This window comes from Aythya marila (genome assembly GCF_965140915.1).
Source record: "Aythya marila genome assembly, chromosome: 6".
Taxonomy (NCBI): Eukaryota; Metazoa; Chordata; class Aves; order Anseriformes; family Anatidae; genus Aythya; species Aythya marila.
This window is the reverse complement of record NC_139047.1, coordinates 10,337,268-10,355,713: the sequence shown is the minus strand read 5'-3', so window position 1 is coordinate 10,355,713 and position 18,446 is coordinate 10,337,268. Positions and strand designations below refer to the sequence as shown.

At 40.2% G+C, this 18,446-nt stretch overlaps 1 protein-coding gene across 2 annotated transcripts in view; it reads right to left on the bottom strand.

The window, feature by feature from the left end:
• Positions 1 to 18,446, bottom strand: part of TRAF3IP1 (TRAF3 interacting protein 1) — a 42,463-nt gene extending 24,017 nt beyond the window's left edge. Inside the window, exons 1-7 of one of the 2 annotated variants that reach the window (XM_082762857.1) lie at positions 18,286 to 18,446; positions 17,067 to 17,135; positions 13,562 to 13,723; positions 12,295 to 12,435; positions 11,689 to 12,153; positions 10,472 to 10,549; positions 3,142 to 3,217 (exon numbers count right to left, since the gene is read on the bottom strand). In XM_082762857.1, coding sequence (XP_082618983.1) covers positions 3,142 to 3,217; positions 10,472 to 10,549; positions 11,689 to 12,153; positions 12,295 to 12,435; positions 13,562 to 13,723; positions 17,067 to 17,135; positions 18,286 to 18,408 — 1,114 coding nt within the window. In that variant the 5' untranslated portion in view covers positions 18,409 to 18,446. The remainder of the gene's footprint in view (positions 1 to 3,141; positions 3,218 to 10,471; positions 10,550 to 11,688; positions 12,154 to 12,294; positions 12,436 to 13,561; positions 13,724 to 17,066; positions 17,136 to 18,285) is intronic. The other variant, XM_082762858.1, reaches the window with a different exon arrangement.

Below are 18,446 nucleotides of genomic sequence, written 5' to 3'. Positions count from 1 at the left end.
AAGGCATCAGCACAGCTCCAGAGGGTTTTTGCTACCCTCTGGATTACTTGTTGGAGCATCTAAGAGCATTACTCACCTATTGCAACTCTGCCGTGCTAGAACAAAGGGGGTTAATGCCCCCAAGTGCTTATCATATAGGTAAACTGACATTTGAGTGCACCGGCCTGCTGCATCATGAAAAAAGGAGTATTTTAAAATATTTACCTTAAAGACAAAACATGGGATAAAAGGTAAATCACATTTCATTTATTAGAATAACTGTATAATGATTTTAAAGAAGAAAAAGAAGAAATGGCCCCATAAAACATGCCATGTCTGGTCACTGTAGTTTAGGGCCTGTCTAGGCTATAAAGAAAATATTCCATTTTGAAAATAAATAAATAAAGTTGTAGGATCAGCTAAGGATCACTAAGTAGTAAAATAAGACTACATTTAATGGAATCCAGATGGTATTTTTCAGCAACAAAATTATTAAAACCTCACAGCATGTAAGTACATGAGATGTGATATACAATTTTCAATAAGCACTAAGTTGACCTAAGCTCCTAAATAAACACTTGTTTATTTCGGAGCACGCCAAAGTGCCAGAACATTTTAAGGTACTTAAGGTGCCTAAACATCTTTTTATTTTTTCCAAATTCTTTTGAAGACATGACTATTGATTGTTATGAATACGGTATCTGAGCTCTAATACAGCTTCCCTATTTCAACACGGACATTTTTAAACCCACTGAAATGCAAGCCTAAAGAAAACATGGATTCTTGGGAAGATACACAGCAACACAGCCTCTTTACATAAGGTAAAAATAGGGACATTGGGAAAGGGCGTGAAGATGTTTCATTAGTCTAAACAGAATGAGACTTTAGCCAAAATTAGCTCTTGTAACAGGTATCAGTTCACAGGTGTTATTGTATCTTCTGAAATGAGATGTTAAACTGATTTATGTACACTGATCCTTCATTAGGAATAAAACTTCAGCTGTCAAGGCACAAAACCACTGAAAGAAAACTTGAACCATAGTAAATAACCAGGTCACTGACATACAAGTAAAAGGAAAAAGACACTTAGATACGTATGGAAATTGCAGTTATGCTGTCATTGTATGAGCTCTGGTTATTAGCCACTTTTGTTCCTTACCTGTGTGCTTCTCTGGGCTCTTCCTATTGGCTTATTTAAACAACAGGCTAGCTTTACTACGTATAGATCCTTTTATTCCTGATGAAAAAGTTTAAGCACTTGGGATACTCTGAAGAGTATCTAGTTTCAAATTAGGATGCAAATACAGTATCAAATACACTTACTAACAACAGCTGGTGATGTAATCAATTACAATCAATGAACCACTGTAAGAGATTATTTCCTTATTTGCAAGTCTTGCATGACTGTCTATTAGATTTAGTTAAAAACCACCTCAAGACTAAAATCTTCACTTAAATCTTGTCCAGAGACAACAAGTGACCAATGAGTCGCAGATGAGCAGCGATGTTTCTTGATGATTGTACCATTTGCATGGAGCTCCAGCGAACAAAGATTTGGAAGAGGTTATCATCCAAAGGCCAGTACAAAGGCCCGTACTCCACACCTTTACAGCCTGTATCCATGTACTTCCTAACAAACAAAACTTCCTAACAATCCCACAGCACTGTTAGCATGTGTGACAGCCATGACAGACTTGGCACCAAAGCAAGGACACCACCACCAGGGACAACTCATGGCTGGCACGAGGTAGCCTTTTACTGCTTCTCATGTCCTGCTGATAATCCCCAGGTACTAAATAAACGTCTTGCATTCCTTCCCCTGCACTCCAAGCAGGAATGCCACAGGGTTTGGTTCCCTTCTTACATGTGGCTAAGATACTGAGGAAGATGATACGAGACAAGGATTCAGCACTAATGACACCCAGACCACCTTCCCTGCTCCAGCCCAAAGCACAAGGTCCCAGTCTGACACCAGTCCTGGTGCAATACAGTTGACCACACTGGCCAAAGTCAAAGACAACAGATGCCATGCTCCAAAACTCAGAGGAATCTTTTCTAATCAAATGGGTGACAATCCAGGGGTTTTAATTAACAGCTTATCTTCATCTGCTTTCCAGTTTACACCTGGATTACTGCAAGTATCTCAAGTTATGGAAATTACTCAAAAAAAGATTTGGCTAGTCTTGAATTTACCCAACCATTTTTTCACTGAAAAAAGCCCAGAAAGTTGAACACAAAATTGTATGGTTTAATGTACAGCTTATCAAACAAATAAATTGGGTAATTCCTTTCTGCAATGAACAGTAAAGAGTTAATTCAGAGAACGTGCCTTTTTTTTTTTTTTTTTTTTTTGACAAATACGATGTTTTAATCTTATAAAGCCAAGATTTCTGAAAACCAAACGCACAAGGACTTCAGATACTTGAGAAAGGATTAAGAAATTGAGAATATTAATTAAGTCTGAATTCCCTAGCCAAATTTAGGAAGCGCACTCTTCCCAAATATTAGAAAGTGGTGAAGTTAAATATTTCAGGGTTCTTAATTATATTATTAGAACCTACAGAAAAGCATATCTAGCCTCACAAATTTCTTTAATCTTACTAAAACTATCTTAAACAACGTATCATAAGTCTTAAATAAAAATATTGTGCTGGATATTGCTTTATTCTGAGTATTTAAGGAACCTTTACATGTTCCTTTATGTAAAAGTAACATGCAATATTTTAGTACCTGAGACAATACTGTCCACATACCCTCAATAACAGAAGAGAAACAAAAATTAAGCCTCCTAAAGTTGTGCAAGGCACGTTTGTCTAACCTTGCTAGATTATGGAGCAAAGAAACATTTTTTTGTGAAACTAATGGAAAAAGTAATAGCTGTAGAGCAATTAAAAGCACTTTCAGAGAGAAAACTATAAAAATCAAGACGAGGCTGAATTTATATCTGTAATTTTGCTCGCAGAAAACGACCAAACTGAACAAAGTACCACTCTCCACATCCCAAATATATGCAGAAAAATTGCCTATTGGGTTCATAAATGCAGACTGAGTAAAAACAAGCACTGAAAATAATAAACAAGGATATTTAAGTATTTATCCTGTTCCAGGGTAACAATAACCCTCCAGCATATTTAATAGAAAGAATATCCTTCTCCTAGTTACCTTCTCCTCCGGGTTTGGCGCGTTGCCTTGATCCTTTTGTTGAAGGCTGCCTTGATATTGCTGCAGGACTTTCACTCTTAAAAAAAAAAAAAAAGCACAAAAAATATATATATTTTTAATATAGAAATGTATATATTTAGATATAAAATTTAATTACGTGTTGCTTTTCTGTCTACATTTATTATACATCAAATATATATAAAAATGATGCACACATTTAATATCTGAAGTCCTTTTTCCTCACAAAAGTGCAGACGTTTTTGCTGGATACATGCTAGTCATACACATATTTGTAATGAATTTATACGATTAGATTTCACTATTGTAAAGACAACTTCCAAAAGAGAACTAAGCATCTTCAAGGCAGAGAGATTTTGCAAAACCTGAAGCACACATGTGATGCCACCACTGGTCTTAGAGTGCTTTGCTATCCGTGAGCTACCAAAAGGGATAAGATGCTTAGCATCACCTGCGTGTTTCAGTTGTATCAGACTCAGAGTTCTTCTTTAATCTTCTGGGAAATATTTTGAATTTATTTCCAGAATAGAAGCAGACACGAACAAAATCGTGACACTAGACTCACATAGACTTTTACTCAATGGCAACTTCCCGGGACAAGCTAAGAAATGGGACCTGTCAGAAGGACCAGCAAACAAGCAATGGATGACCTGAAGGAACAAGCAGTACAAAGAGGATGATAACGATTCAAAAGTGGAAATGTGAAACTGAAGGAAAAATCAGGACATTCATGAAGACGCTGTCCTAAGTCCCAAGTGATTCAGAGAGGCCAGGAAATGAAGGCAGGCAAGCACACTCAAGTTTTTATTATTTTGTTTTCTCTGGATATAGCTTTCACTGCCTGAAGTTAAGAACAGCTGACTGACAACACTTTTTGCAAAGGCACCATGTTACGTGCTTCAGTGGCCATAGGTCCTTGGAAAGGAGCAAGTTAAATCAGCAGGTGTATTTGGCTGGAAGCTGGGAAGCCGATGTGCACGAGCTGCAGCCTCTTGAGTGATGAGGGCAGCACTGGTTCTAGGGGACAAAGCCACAGGGGTCCTCGGAGGCCCGATGCATGAATGGATAACTGAGCCTACACTCAACATTTGTTGCTAAAAAGGACGCAAACACCTCTGAAAACAACAGAAATACAGCTGATTTATAGAATTTCTATGGATTTGCATTTCTATGCTCTCTATTCCTTGTAATACATCCCCACATCACACTCAAAATCCTGAAATACGTTTAGCACCTCGCTCCTTATCTGCTTTTTTTGTAATCTGTGTGAACTAATAATTCATGCAGTTTGCATTCAAGAACAGCTGCCAACTCTGCTGATAATGTTCACATTCATAACATGAACAAGAATTACATATTCTTCCATTTCTATGCAAATGTTAACATTATGTTCCAATAACACAGGTAATAGAAAACTGCCAAATTACACGATGTAAATGTAATGTTCATTTGCCATAATATCTTATATATATGACAATGTAATATATACACTGTAAGGGAAAATAATACTACAAAATGTTTCAAAATACAGGATACCAGTAAGGAAATTTACTCAGACTAATTTAGGTGACTATACAAGAGAGAAGCCCACCCCTACATGCCTACAACAATGTACCCTCTGGCCCCACAGGCACAGTACATGAAGGAGAGTGAAGATTACACACCAGGAACATGGTTCTAAGTTTGATCCGAAGGCAAATGTTGCTTCTTTATACACTACAACAAACTACCAGCTCAACAGAAGCTCTCAGCAAACAAAGGGGAAGTGACACCACAAAATGATGGTATGCAAACCATGATAGGGAAGCCAGCAGCTAAGCCATAGTCAGCTCCAGCAATTAGTTTGGGTAATTCAGAAACTACATTTCCTTCACCTTGGCAATGTAATAGAATTTGCATGTTGAGAATTTCAGGAATCCGGCATTGAATCAGCCAGAGCAGAGCCCTACACCCTACACTTGGCAAAAGTCTAGCCAAGAGCTTGGTATGGAGTCCTGCTTTGACGTAAATTAATCTTGACGTAAAATATCTCCACTGGATTGTTACAATCGTTGTTTGACCCACAACCAAAGCTACCAATATTTTTGTTTTGCTCCTTGGGAAGCACTGCCACATTTTACAGAAATCAGATAAAAGGCCAAAACGCGCAGCTAATACTGAAGTGGTTCATTGTAATTCCTACCACCTTCAGCAATCACAGCCCTACACGAGGAGGAAAGCAAAGCTCCCGTACCATCAGAGCCGGGCTCTACAGGCCTGCAGGCCACATCTGGCACACTCAAACATTGGCAGCTCCTTAGGTGATGTAATTATTAGAACAGGTGGGGAAGGAGTTGAGAATAGGTGCTGAGGCTTCTGGAGAAGTGGAGTCAGTCATTTATTTATGTCAGGTAGTGGCTGCAAACACCACTCGACACTTCTGTAGCGCCACATGTGCACGCTGGCAACAGGTGCAAAGTAAAAGCTAAAATTTAATCACTATGGTAGCATACAAAAACATAAATCCCACAATATTTATGACTCGAGCCTTTCCAAAGGGAGATAAAGTAGGTCATTCTTCTTCTGACAAATTCAGAGGTTCCAAGACTTTGAAAAGCAGTAAATGCAGCCATTAAAAAGAAATCTTACACTTCATCTCACACAATGCTGGAAAAAACATATTTAAGTGGAATCCGAGATGGATGTACACACACTTCCCCGTTTTGAGTAATTACATTTCTATTTGGAGAGGATACAGCAGTCTGCTGTAAACCTTCCAGTCTGCTACTTTGTCCTCATTATTATATAGGTTGGTATTCACTCTAAGACGTAAGAAAATAATGATTTGTAACATTTCAGCTGATCAGGAAGAGGAATACACTGTGACAAGACAACCCTGCCAAACGGTTCATTCCTCTTGCCTTCCCTGCAGTCATCAACCTCTACATTGATGAAAGGATGTCACAAACAGCTTCTATCAATAACTTTTACACACAGATGCTTTGATTTTGGGAGGAAAACTACTGCTGAAACTCATTGACAACCCTAACGCCTGCCACTGAAGATGAGCAGAAGCACACAGAGGATGAAACTCACGTTACAGCACTCACACAGCCCCTGGGTTTTCTTAAGATAGCAGCTGGGACCCCACAGCAGCTCACCTTTGTGGGGTAACTCTTTTTTCTGTATTACTATCATGCAGTTTGCCTTGGGGGTGAACCCACAAGGGTTTCTGCCCTCCTAACTAATTCCGTACATGCTTACATACCTCTCCAGCCATCTACGTGCATCAACAGTCAATGGGAAAAAAACACTGCCACCAAGCAAATGAAGGGGACAGCTGATTACATCAACCAGCCACCGTGAATTGCTCCCTGTAATTCATCAGAGCCACTGATAGTTCACTAACAATACATAAGAATTACATCTGTGCAGAGGGATCTTTTTCAATCACCTCTGTTTTGACTGACTTTCCTTCTGATTAGATCCATGGTGCCAGGAGGCATGTTTGCATGTGTACTCTAAGTAACATATACATAGAAAGACAGATCTGTTACATAAATAACACTATATATACACATACAAACACACTTTTTATTTTTGTGCAACAGGCTATTCCTCAGCACATAAACACAGCTTATTTCTAAAGCTTTTAACGCAAGCTACATATCCATCCAAGACTTTCATTGCTCTTTCCCTCAAACTGCCTATATTTCCTGTCTTTATTTCTAGAACAGCCATAATTATTAATAGGCAGAATTCGTTAATGTGCAATAGCAACACAGAAGATCTATATTTGCTAGGCTTCATCTGACTGCAGTGGTGATAAAACTAGGAAAATATTGATCAATTATCTTTTCCTGAAATAGGGGCTCACAAGATGATGTTCTGTTGTCCTTAGCTTCTGCTAATTAAAACCTCTCAAATGCAAAAAGAGCCATGAGAAAAATTGTGTTTCTCAGAATGTAAATTTTAATGTTGGATTTCTACTATGGGAGCCAATTATGAATAATTGACACCGAGCAGAGTTCCAGTTCACAGCACTGGAACAAACGTATCTGAGCCATGACCGGGAGATTTCCATGGAACCTTTCTCTCGGCTGCTTCTGGGGCAGTTTGTCTTTTTTCATTCGGTGGTTGTTTCATTATACATTCTAGATGAGTTCCAACAGAAATAGAAGTTCATTAGACGAGACTTAGAGGCTGATTCGAATGACCAGTTCCAGAGCAATACAGTTTGAACAGCAAAAATAAAAGTTATTATAGAAGTGGCCAAAAGTGACAGGATATTGCAAAAAGCTTTAGCCAAAAGTTTCAGCAGCCATCTGTAAAATGGAAGAGACTTTTCCAACGTGTTTTGCCTTAGGGGTAAAATGACATACCTATTCAGCAGCCACTTTCAGATAAACAGCACCATACGCTCCAAAGGTCTACAGCTTGAATCACCTCTTGTTAAAAGACAAAGTTATCTTCGTTATTTTGTAGCATGACTGACTGAGCTTCTAAGTGTCCATTTTAAACAAGATTTCTACCTGGACTGAGAGTTCACAGCTAGCAGTGGTCACAGTGTGGTATGCAACAGCTAGCCTTCACGCAGAAAGGAGTCTCCTTCCATTTGCCATGTGTTAGCCAAATGTTTCTCCTTAATTCCTACTTAGAGTTGCTTTCTTTTAGTTCCAGAAAATCATGGATACCCACATGATGACTATTACATACCGGGTAACATACACTTTCTTCAGTACAAGGAAAATACATTTTAAAAAAATTCAACCTGTGAAATTTAAATTGCATTTTAAGGCTAGCTTTGGATAACTTGCAGCAAGAAAAAATGAAAACTTAATGAGTAAAGATAGACTCTTATCTAGACTTTAACCTCAAAGGAGCAAAGGCAGGAATTAAACTTTGCTGTATGTCTACAATATTAAAAAAAAAAACATCAAAATTAACTTGTTCTCTAAAGTAAATGCAGCCTAGAATCCATTCAGCCTGAAATTCCATGGACATCTCAAATTAAATAAAAGCTCCTATTTCCACATTGTTTCCACATCCTTATGCTGCGAAACAGGCAGCATGTCTGAAGGAAGGACCTGTTTGAAAAATAGTGAAAACAAGACAAAATCAAGTGGAAGATGAATGGCACACTGCAACATAAAGCCAAGGAAGACTAGGTTTGGAAAGAAAGAGAAGCTGTGGCTAGGAGCGCAAGGAGCAGGACTAGAAGCCAGGGATACGTAACTGGACACAACAGGAGCAATCCAGAAAAGAAGAGGTCAGTCCCTAGGGCAGAAGAGAGCAGGCATCATGTTAGGCACTGGCTGTATCAGACACTGCTTGATGGGGGCTGTTTCAAATTGTTTCACTTGCTGTGCATGATAATTACAACAAGATGGATGCTAAAGAATTATTAATTATGCAGCAGACACTACCAAATAATACAATTAAATACTCTTCAAGTGCATAAGCACATAAATTGTTTCCTTTCTTTTTAATACATTTGTTTCACTGCCACATGACTTAAATGGTATTACAGTAAATCCCTGGAAATAAAGGCATTATCCTGCTGTGAAACTACTGAGAGGAAAGGAAGATCAACCCCAGTCCATTAAGATGCACTTCCCAATTATTTCATGCTGGAAATGATTCACTCGCTTTGCACAGCCATCCCAGCTCTCCAGCTTTAAAGATTCATTGGAAACATTCTCATTTCGTTCCTCTCTTCCAGTCTTAACTAGGTGACCATTTGTCATGCACTAGTCTAAAGTGTATGTTTTCATCACCTAAAAGCTAAGCACTGTCTACTGTTACGCAAGCAAGTAAAGGAAGAGCATGTCATCTAGATTTAAGGTAGTAAACCAACATGCCTTGGAATCACTCCCAAAAGCACTTAAGACGGGAAATGAAACTTTACTGCCCCAGCATATTATAGTGGTGCCCAAGAGCACTACGATAGTTTGGGATGAGGCTCAGAATTTCCATTAGAGACCCAATTTGCAGTAAGTTTAACTTGGCCATGAATATTTGCTTCAGGCTAAAAACTATTTTATAAGCTCTCCCTCCAAGTGCCAATAATTTAAAAAGTTTGGTTGGATTTCAGTCAAAGAATGGCTATAAATTTGTCATCTCATGCAGAAGACACAATGATGTCAGTGGCCCACAGACTCCCAACAGAGACTCCTGCTAGACTTGGGATCCTGCCGATTTCTTCCTAGCCTGAACTACTTTAGGTTAATTTATTGAAGGCTCACTCTTTAAACATTTAGCCAGATGGCTTCATAATTCCCCGACTTGCCTCAGGTCATCAAGAAGCAGCAGATGCAGACAATGGTATCACAAGCAACAGCTACTGTTCAGAGGCAGGCAGTGAATTCCTATTCTGCCCTACCATCAGCCAGCTGCAAAACACAGGCTCAATGCAACACTGGATTCATTTTCTTTCCAACACAGCAACTTCTATTAAAGTCCCTCTCCTGGTTTTGGGACAGGTATTCATCTTCTTCATAGTAGCTGGTGTGGTGCTGTGTTTTGGATTTAGGATGAGAATAATGCTGACAGCCCCCGGATGGTTCAGTTGCTGCAGAGCAGCGCTTGCACAGAGCCAGGGCCTGCTCTGCTCCTCATGCTGCCCCCACAGCGAGGGGCTGGGGGTGCACAGGGGGCTGGGAGGGGACACAGCCAGGACAGCTGGCCCAGGCTGTCACAGGGACACCCCATAGCCACAGGACTGGGGGGCTGGCCAGGGTTCGGGGACGGCTATTGCTCAGGGACTGGCTAGACATTGATCAGCTAGTGGTGAGCAAGTGTGTTTTGCATCACTTTGATTTTTCTCTTCTTCTTTTTTATTTTTTTCCTCCTCTTTCTCTCTTATTAAGCTGTCTTTATCTCAACCCAATAGTTCTCGCACTTTTACCTTTCTCAGTTCTCTCCCCCATCTTGCTGCAGGGGGAGCAAGCAAGCAGCTGTGTGCTGCTGGGCTGCCTGCTGGCCTAAACCACAACAGTACCATAAACAAACAAGCAAATATACGACAGCATTGTAGGGAAGATTCAGAAGAATAGGGAGAAAACTTTGAACAAATAAACATTTTTCTGAAGTACTCAACATATCAATAACTAGAACTAAAAATCTGGAAATCAAAATAAACTGATTAGGCTTTTTTGGCCAAGCTATGAGAAATTTAAAAACAAGCAAGAATCAGACAAGCACCTGTTTTAGAGCCCTAAAACTCAGCATCTGCCTATATTTCAATCTGACTTTCATTACATGCAGATTCCCAAGCCATTTTGAAACGTAACACTCTCAATAATCACCTTCCCAGATCTTCTATACTACTAACCTCATTATCTGGCTGGCACTTGCTGTTTTTAGTTGGCTTCTGCAATTTTCTAAGCTTGGATTCCTCAGAATCTGTGGACTAAAAACAAGTAACTGCTTTAGATTCCGTGTGCTGAGGAGCAAGCTACTTACCTGAATTACATGAAAGGGGAAACAAGAATAACATTGTAATGTGCTCAGTTCTGCTGTGTACTCATCCATCTACATACCCTCTTTACCTTGCCTGGCTCTCTTTAAGCCTAATGGAGTAAAATTAAACACTGTTTATATCCAGAAGCCTCAAAGCCAGCAAACAAGTACTGCCAGAAGTGCTTTCTCAGTTGTAACAAAAATTAAGCTACCTCGTAACAGCAGCATCATTGATATCCATTAATCCTGAATTTCTACCTTGAACCAGCAAACAAAAGAACAAAGGCAAACCGCAAATGTTTAGACAAAGATCTGAATATTAAAAGGCAATGAAGAGATGGCTTTTAAGGCACTTTAGGACTTCACACTGAGACCTGAAGTAAGTTGCAGTGGCACATGTGTTCCTTCCCAAGGATGCAACACAATGTGCACAGTCTACCACAGAGCACCCTTGCTAAAAGGAAATGATTTGACCCAAATGGGGCTTCCCAACAGTTCTTTCAATAAAAAAAAAAAAAAAAAATGAAGGTGGAAACAAGCAGCTTAGACTAGAAAGCCAAAAAAAATGCAGACATATGATTCCATCCTATGGGTTCTGCTATGGAAGAAGTAAGCTCAAGAGATAGACTAATGACCAGTTATGGCTCAAAGAAACTCTTCAGTCTCCATCCCAAAAGTGAGCTATGGCTGCAACAACAGCATGCATTATTGGGAAGACGTGAGGATGCAAGTACACAGTTCCAATCGTCGCTGCCACCCCCCTCTGCCAAATAGAATCAAATGTAGTGAGGAGAAAGCAAAGAATTCACACAAGTCAGAAAATAAACTGCTTGTTAGATGTTCAGAAAGCACAGTCCAAAGGCTCAGAGACAGGAAGGTGTACACACAGCCTCAGCCACATTCTTACAAGATCAAATCCATACCCAAAAAAACCTTTCAATTCACGGGAGTAATTGCTGTTAAAGAAAGTACTTAATCGTTAAGTGAACATACAATACAAGACACAACCATTTCCAAAAAAAAAATAATTCAGTCCTTACCACAGCATGCCAGAGGTTATATTTTTCTCTGAAATAGAATTCCAATTACCTTTTTCTCTGCTTTGTCCTTTCCATGTTCTTTTACATGCTCCCCATCTTTTCCTTTGTCCCTTTGCCTATCCCTGTCCCGGTCTTTTCCCCTTTCTCTGTCTTTTTCTCGGTCTCTGTCCCTGGCCTTATCTTTGTCTCTTCCTTTCAATCTGTCTGTTTCTCTTCCTCCTTGATTTTTTTTCTCCCTTTCCTGTCCTTTATCACGTTCAGCATCATCTTCTCGTTCTATGTCTCCTTTCCTCTTGTTTTTTTCTGTTTCTCTTCCTTGTTTGGTTGTTCTGCTTCTTTCTCTTTCTTGTTTTTCCTCTTCCTTAAAGGTGTCCCTTTCAGCGTCTTTTTGCCTGTCTTCATTTTCTTTCTGTTTATCACTTTCCTTTTCTCTTTCTTCACTCTCTTTGGAATCTCCTTTGGGTTTTCTGTCTCTGCTTGAGCTTCTGTCTTTAATTTCAGTATCTCCTTTTCCCTAAAATAAAGTAAAAACTAAAATTTAGTGTCAATACACAGCAAGTTTATAACACGGTTACTTTTTACAGATAAAATGCACACGAAAAGAGATTTTAAAAAATAATGGTAGCCACTGTACCCGAAAGTTGCAAATGCCTACCTCTTTATCCCTATGGGGTTTTTGTTCTTCTGTTTTGGGCTCTCTGCTTTCTTTATCTCGAGATTTAGAGGATGGAGGTTTCCCTTGAGCATCAGCTCTTTCCCCAGCTAAGATCCTTTTTACAGCAGCATCACTGGAGAGCTGCAAGAAACAGAAAAGTTCCCTGAAATGACTAGGTTATTTTGTTATCATCTCCCTTCTTCCTAACTCTGTGGTCAACACGACTTTTTTTTCCTTTTGAAATAGAGCTTGTATTTCTGCTCTTCCAAAAACATTCACAGGCATAATAATGGTCCTTTAAGTTAAACACCTCTTTGTAATTCTCATAACAATTTGACTACATGTACCAGGACTATATACATACACCATGCTTTTCATTAGAATTACTAATTCTGCTAACATACATAAAAAAACCCACACACGCACCATCACATTGCTGAGGAATTCTTCCTGAAACAGGATTTGCTTTTAGATCACTAAAACCAATTTTGCCCTGAGGGTTGACTCCTGATTTGCAAATATAAAACTATGGATTTTTGTGGGTTTTCACATTTGGACACTAACTTCTGCACATTAGCAACAATTGCCTGAACTACGTAAGTCCAAGCAGCACGGTCAGCTTGTCACTGAAAGTATCAAGCTAGAGCCTGAAGCAAAACTTTTTCACAATGCACATCAAGCTTATGCTTTACTAAAAAGCCAAGGGGCTAATTATCTTTGCTCAAGTGGGTAGACGATATCCTTTGGATATTGAATCTCTTCACACCATGCTAAGAGGCTGTGCCATCAAGAACATTCTCTAACTCATCCCATCTAAGTGTACACGTTCATCAACTTCCTCCTTCCTGATCTGAAGCAATCTATGTGGAAGAAGTCTGTATAGAACACTCAGCTAACTAAAAGAAAATAATATACATTTAAATTAATAGATTAGCAGACAAAGATTATCCGAATAAAATCTCCATACAGCTTGTACACATTATAGGACTTCACTGTGAAATATACACAATTTGTTCACATTCATAACTTCAAGGGTTTTCAACTAATATACCCAGAATGTATTTGTGTGGGGACCTGGCTCAAACTCTGCTAAGGATCACATATTATATTTCTGTTAATATTATTAATAATTATTATTATAAGCGGTGACTCAACACAGTATATCTTGTGTAATGAGTGTCAATGTCTGTCACAAATAAGCTCTGAAAGTATGTAAAATAAATAAATATGTAACTATGTATATAAAATATATATAGTGATGTCATACCTTATTTAAGCAACACTTCCCAATCGCTTGAAGAAATTCATTTGTTTTTTCAGGTTCATGTCCAGCCACAACACGTGCTGGTTTTACTGCCAGTGGCTCTCCTGTTACCATTACAACAGCATCAATTGCCTTCTGAAGGAAGCTGATTTTGGCATCTTTATCCTAGAAAAACAACAATTAAGAAATAATATTGAGACTCTAAAATAATTCCATGTACCACCTAAAGGTTAGGAAAGCTCCGATGGGAGGAATGGCTGCAGAAAGTGTCAGGACAACAGGAGCAGCTGAACGAGGCTCACGAGGAAGCTTTGACACAGATGCCAGGAGCCAAAGCATGGCTGAGCTCCCTGGGATGAAGCACCCTGAGCCACTCTGCCCACATGTGGGGATTTGGGCACGTGGTTTGTAAGGTCAGGGAAGTGGGCTACCCTGCTTTAGTTAGCCACTTATTTCTGATAAGGAAGTAACAGCTTCGAGCAAGGATGAATATTGAACTTCAATGACCAAATTAAAAGTAGAATTTTGTGGTTTGTGTGGGTGGTTTTTGTATTGTTTTTATTATTATTATTATTTTCTTTTAAGTATATTTATCATTGAGCTGCAGTACACTTTCTGACACTGTTTTCAAGAGAATAGATACATGTTGCAGAAACTACAATTTTGTATAAGAAATTATACAAGTATTACCAAAAGAAACACTAAAGAATAACAACAGGATTGTTACAAGAAGTTGTTGCTCAGGAAGACAACCATGTTGCCAATTTTTCGACACAGGAGTCCCAGTCTGACCAGACTTGTGAGTCCAAACTGAAAGGCTTACATGCTTATACACGTACTTTACAAACCAGACTTAACAGTGAGTAAAGAAAACATACAAAGGATGGTGGCCAAGAGATACAGGCACATACTTTATCTCCACAATTACCAGATGTGTTTTAGTTTTACAATTACAATCAACTTTCCCCAAGTACCCTTTAGCAAAAGCGATGACTCTTGGTGATTACAGAAAAACATTACAAAAATAAGAGCGAAACAAAACAACACCCACCAACTAAAATGTTATCAGACGGTTCACAGCACAGAGAATGAAATCATGGTGTGAAGTCTCTGCAGCTGCAGAATACTGGTGAGGGGGCGTGGATTTATTCATAAAGCAGAGTAAAATTCAAGGAATTTTACCAGTCCCATCACAGAAGTCTACTTACTCATCCTTTAATTTCTTGAGTGGAGATAAAAGATACCTTACTAGCCTGTTAAAAAGCAAACCCACGTGAGAAGAGTTCTCTATGTGTGTTTTAACAGGTGTTGGTTCGGAAGAGTATCAGCTACAAGATTTAAGCCAATAACCAAAAAGCTGACCACTGACATTTCACTTTACTTCAGCGAAGCGAGCAGTTTTAACTATGCAGTAAAACACCTGATTCTGCACTGCACTTCTTTACCATCTGGGCATCTCAAGCACATGGATCCAGAACGATCTGGACCTAATTTGACAGATATACCAAAATAAAGGAGAGCACCAGAAGCCAGTAATTCCTCAGCTGAGCAAGGCCACTACTCTTTAAAGGCCATCTGGCAGCATTATCTGCTCCTGTGGCACTGGAGCTTTATGTGGCTGTCCGTGTGATATCCCATGTCCCAGAGCTGCTCCATAAACAAGACCTGGGTTGTGCTGCAAGCATGTGAATGATAGCAAAACGCGTGGGAAGACGGCCTCCAGAGCCAGGGCACTTCCCGTCTTCAACTCTTCCGAACAGATTAAAACAAACAACTGCCACATAGCTAGGATTTTCAGATGTCTCCATCAACATCAGGGCCACTTCACCCTCACCAGTGATCCCTGCATTCAAAAACAAAATAGGAAGGAAATGCTGCACCCTCCTTTGATTAAAATAGTTGTCCTTCTTTTCACGGACATATGCAATCTGTTAATTCAGGGAAGGAAGCGGAACACTATTCTAAATCAAACATTTTAAGATAAAAGTGATCCAGAAGACCCTCCGATATCCTTGTATACAGTGATCACAGCGCGTATGCCAGCTGCTGCTCTCAGCCTCCAGCCATCTGCAGGTAGCTTTGGTCTCCACGGAAAGACTTCTCCCCTCCTACCACAAAATGCTAACTCTCCTGATTTTCTTAAACTCCAACAGAAATCACAGTAAGGAAGCATCCCTTGACAGACAAATCTTTCTCCCAACTTGTGCTTTGAAAAGAGGTACACAAGCTAGATACGTTTTCCTCAGCATTTTCATCTCCTTTTCCTGAACGCCTGAAAACAAGATCTTATGGACTGCAGGAAAAAGCTCAAAAAGAGCTACTCAGGAGGTTGGTGCAACTTCACAGATACCATGGTATGTAGATATTTGTATCTACATACAAAGAGCAGCTTAGAGCTGCTAGGAAACGTTTTTTCAATCCACAAAAGAAAAAATGAATAACGCTCTGCAAACAAGAGACAGCACATGCTTAGCTGCTCACCTTCACTGACCCTATTGTAAAGCTTCAACAGGGAAAGTATGAGCAAAACCAACCAATTGTGTAATTAATTTTAGTTATCCCTGCAACAGTCACAGAAATAAACGTACCTATAAGGCCAATTATTAGCTGTGAGCAGTGCATAAACCATTTGTGCAACTGGCTGCAGGGTTGGCAAGCCAACGCTTTAGTTGCTATGTTAAACAATCACCAAAGGATGTAGCTGTTTAACTAGCAACACTCCACAGGCATTGTGTGCCACAAGTGACACAAGTTTTGAATCAAGTTGATTGGTGGGGAAGTCAGCAGCCCTGGCTCAGCGAAGAGGCAGACACTGGGAGAGCAAACACAGCCTGAAGTCATCTGTGCACTTAAGAAAAGCATTTCTCAGTAACAGCATTAACTTCCCTCAGCAATTGGCCATCCACAGACAGCAGTAAAACTGCTGTAGAGTGCCTATAACAGATGAGGGCCTTATTAGAATTGTATTATAAAGCAATAATATTTAATGTATGTGTATACAGCACACAGATATGCCTGTATATACACACATTTTTTAAAAAGCAATAAATAAAAGAACATGCATTCTATCGATAAACCTCTGGACTCAGGAAAAAGCTGTGTGTGGATTTCTAGTGGTTGAGATTTACTATCAGTGCCTGACTGCTTCAAGGCAAGTCCCCCACATAATGATTATCATTATCTGCAGTACAGCAGACGTTTGGAAACCTAGGTTTAGTCATCGGTTAGATCTCTCTGTTTTGAGATGTGCACAGAAATAGTTCTTTAAACATGACAGCCTGTTTGCGTCCACCCACTGAGCTATACCTATAAACATGATCTACAGGTGTTTACCCTACACGTTGCATAATCTAACCAACAGGCTGCAAATATCCTTTTAAAACTTCTTCACAGTGTTAAGTTAAAGGCAGGCAGCAGAAGCTGAACACAAAAAAGACCAGAAAGGCCTTGTGGCAAGTTTCAAAGTGTTCACGTTGAAGCTGGATAAACAGGGAAGTTTCACACCCACCTTGACATTTTCTGATTTCAATTCAAACTCTGTGTAAAGTCCTTTCAGAAAACCTGTCACTCTGATCACCTGGAAGACAGAAGAAAAGGCACAAGTTAGGAGCACTTGAAGGTTTCTGTGGGATAATACTCGGGTGGCAGCAGCAGGCGAAATGGCCTGCTTCACTTCCAGAGGCAGCGCAGCATTTGGGGCTGTGCCTGCGGCAGGATCGGGGCTGCTCGTGTCTGTGCACCAGGGAGACGTAATCCTTGCTTACAGCTCCAGCCTCCCTCCTGGTTAATTCCACCTTTAACCTTGGCAGATGTGGGACACCCGCAGCGTTAACACGGGCACACGCACTTCAAAGGCAGCTTTCTGCTCTTACCTCTGACCTCTTCGTGCACAGCCACGTGTGGAACCAGAAGCTCAAGGAACCACTACACATATATTTGAAAATAAATTAAGAAACTATTATCTCCCCTGTGTTGTCTTTCAGCACAGCCACATATAGGCCCAGAAGCTCGGGAAATTGATACACATATATATTAAAATAAATAGAGAACTACTGTCCCCCTGCTAACGTCTTCGTACACAGTGAAGTATGGAACCAGAAACTTGTGGAATTGACACATATATATTAAAAATAAATAAAAAAACTACTATCCCCCCACTATCCTCTTCATGCACAACCGCATGTGGAACCAGAAGCTCAGGGAACCGATAGATATATATTAAAAATAACTACTAAACCTCCACTGACCTCTTAATGCACAGCTGTGTATGGAACCAGAAGCTCAGGGAACCAATGCATGTATATGTTAAAAGAATTTAAAAACCTACAATCCCTGTCGCTGACCTCTTGGTGCACAGCCACATATAGAACCAGAAACTTTGGGAATTGATAAATATATTTTAAATTAAATTAAATAAGACTACTGTCCCCTCACTCTTGGTGTACAGCGACATATAGAACCAGAAGCTTAGGGAACAGACACGTATATATTAAAAATAATTTAAAAAAAACACTCTTTGCCCACTGAGCAACTCGTGCCCAGCCACGTACGGAACCAGAAACTCGTGGAACCGCCAGATACATTCTAAAAGCTCATGGAAACGACCCGTACTAATCAACCCACACCCAAAATCCCCTGAAACCACCCCAAAATCCCTCCCCCCCCCCAACACCCCCCAGGGGGCGCGCTGCCGGCCCGGCCCCCGTTGCCTAGCGACGGCGGCGCACCTCGGCGATGACGTCGTGCAGGTAGCGGAAGGGCGGCCTGCTCAGCAGCCGGTCGGTGAGCGGCGGCCGCCGGATCACCCGGCCCAGGGCCTCCCGCGTCTGCTTCAGCACCGCCTCGTTCATGGCCGCCCCACAGCAACGCCGCCGCCGTCACCGCCGCC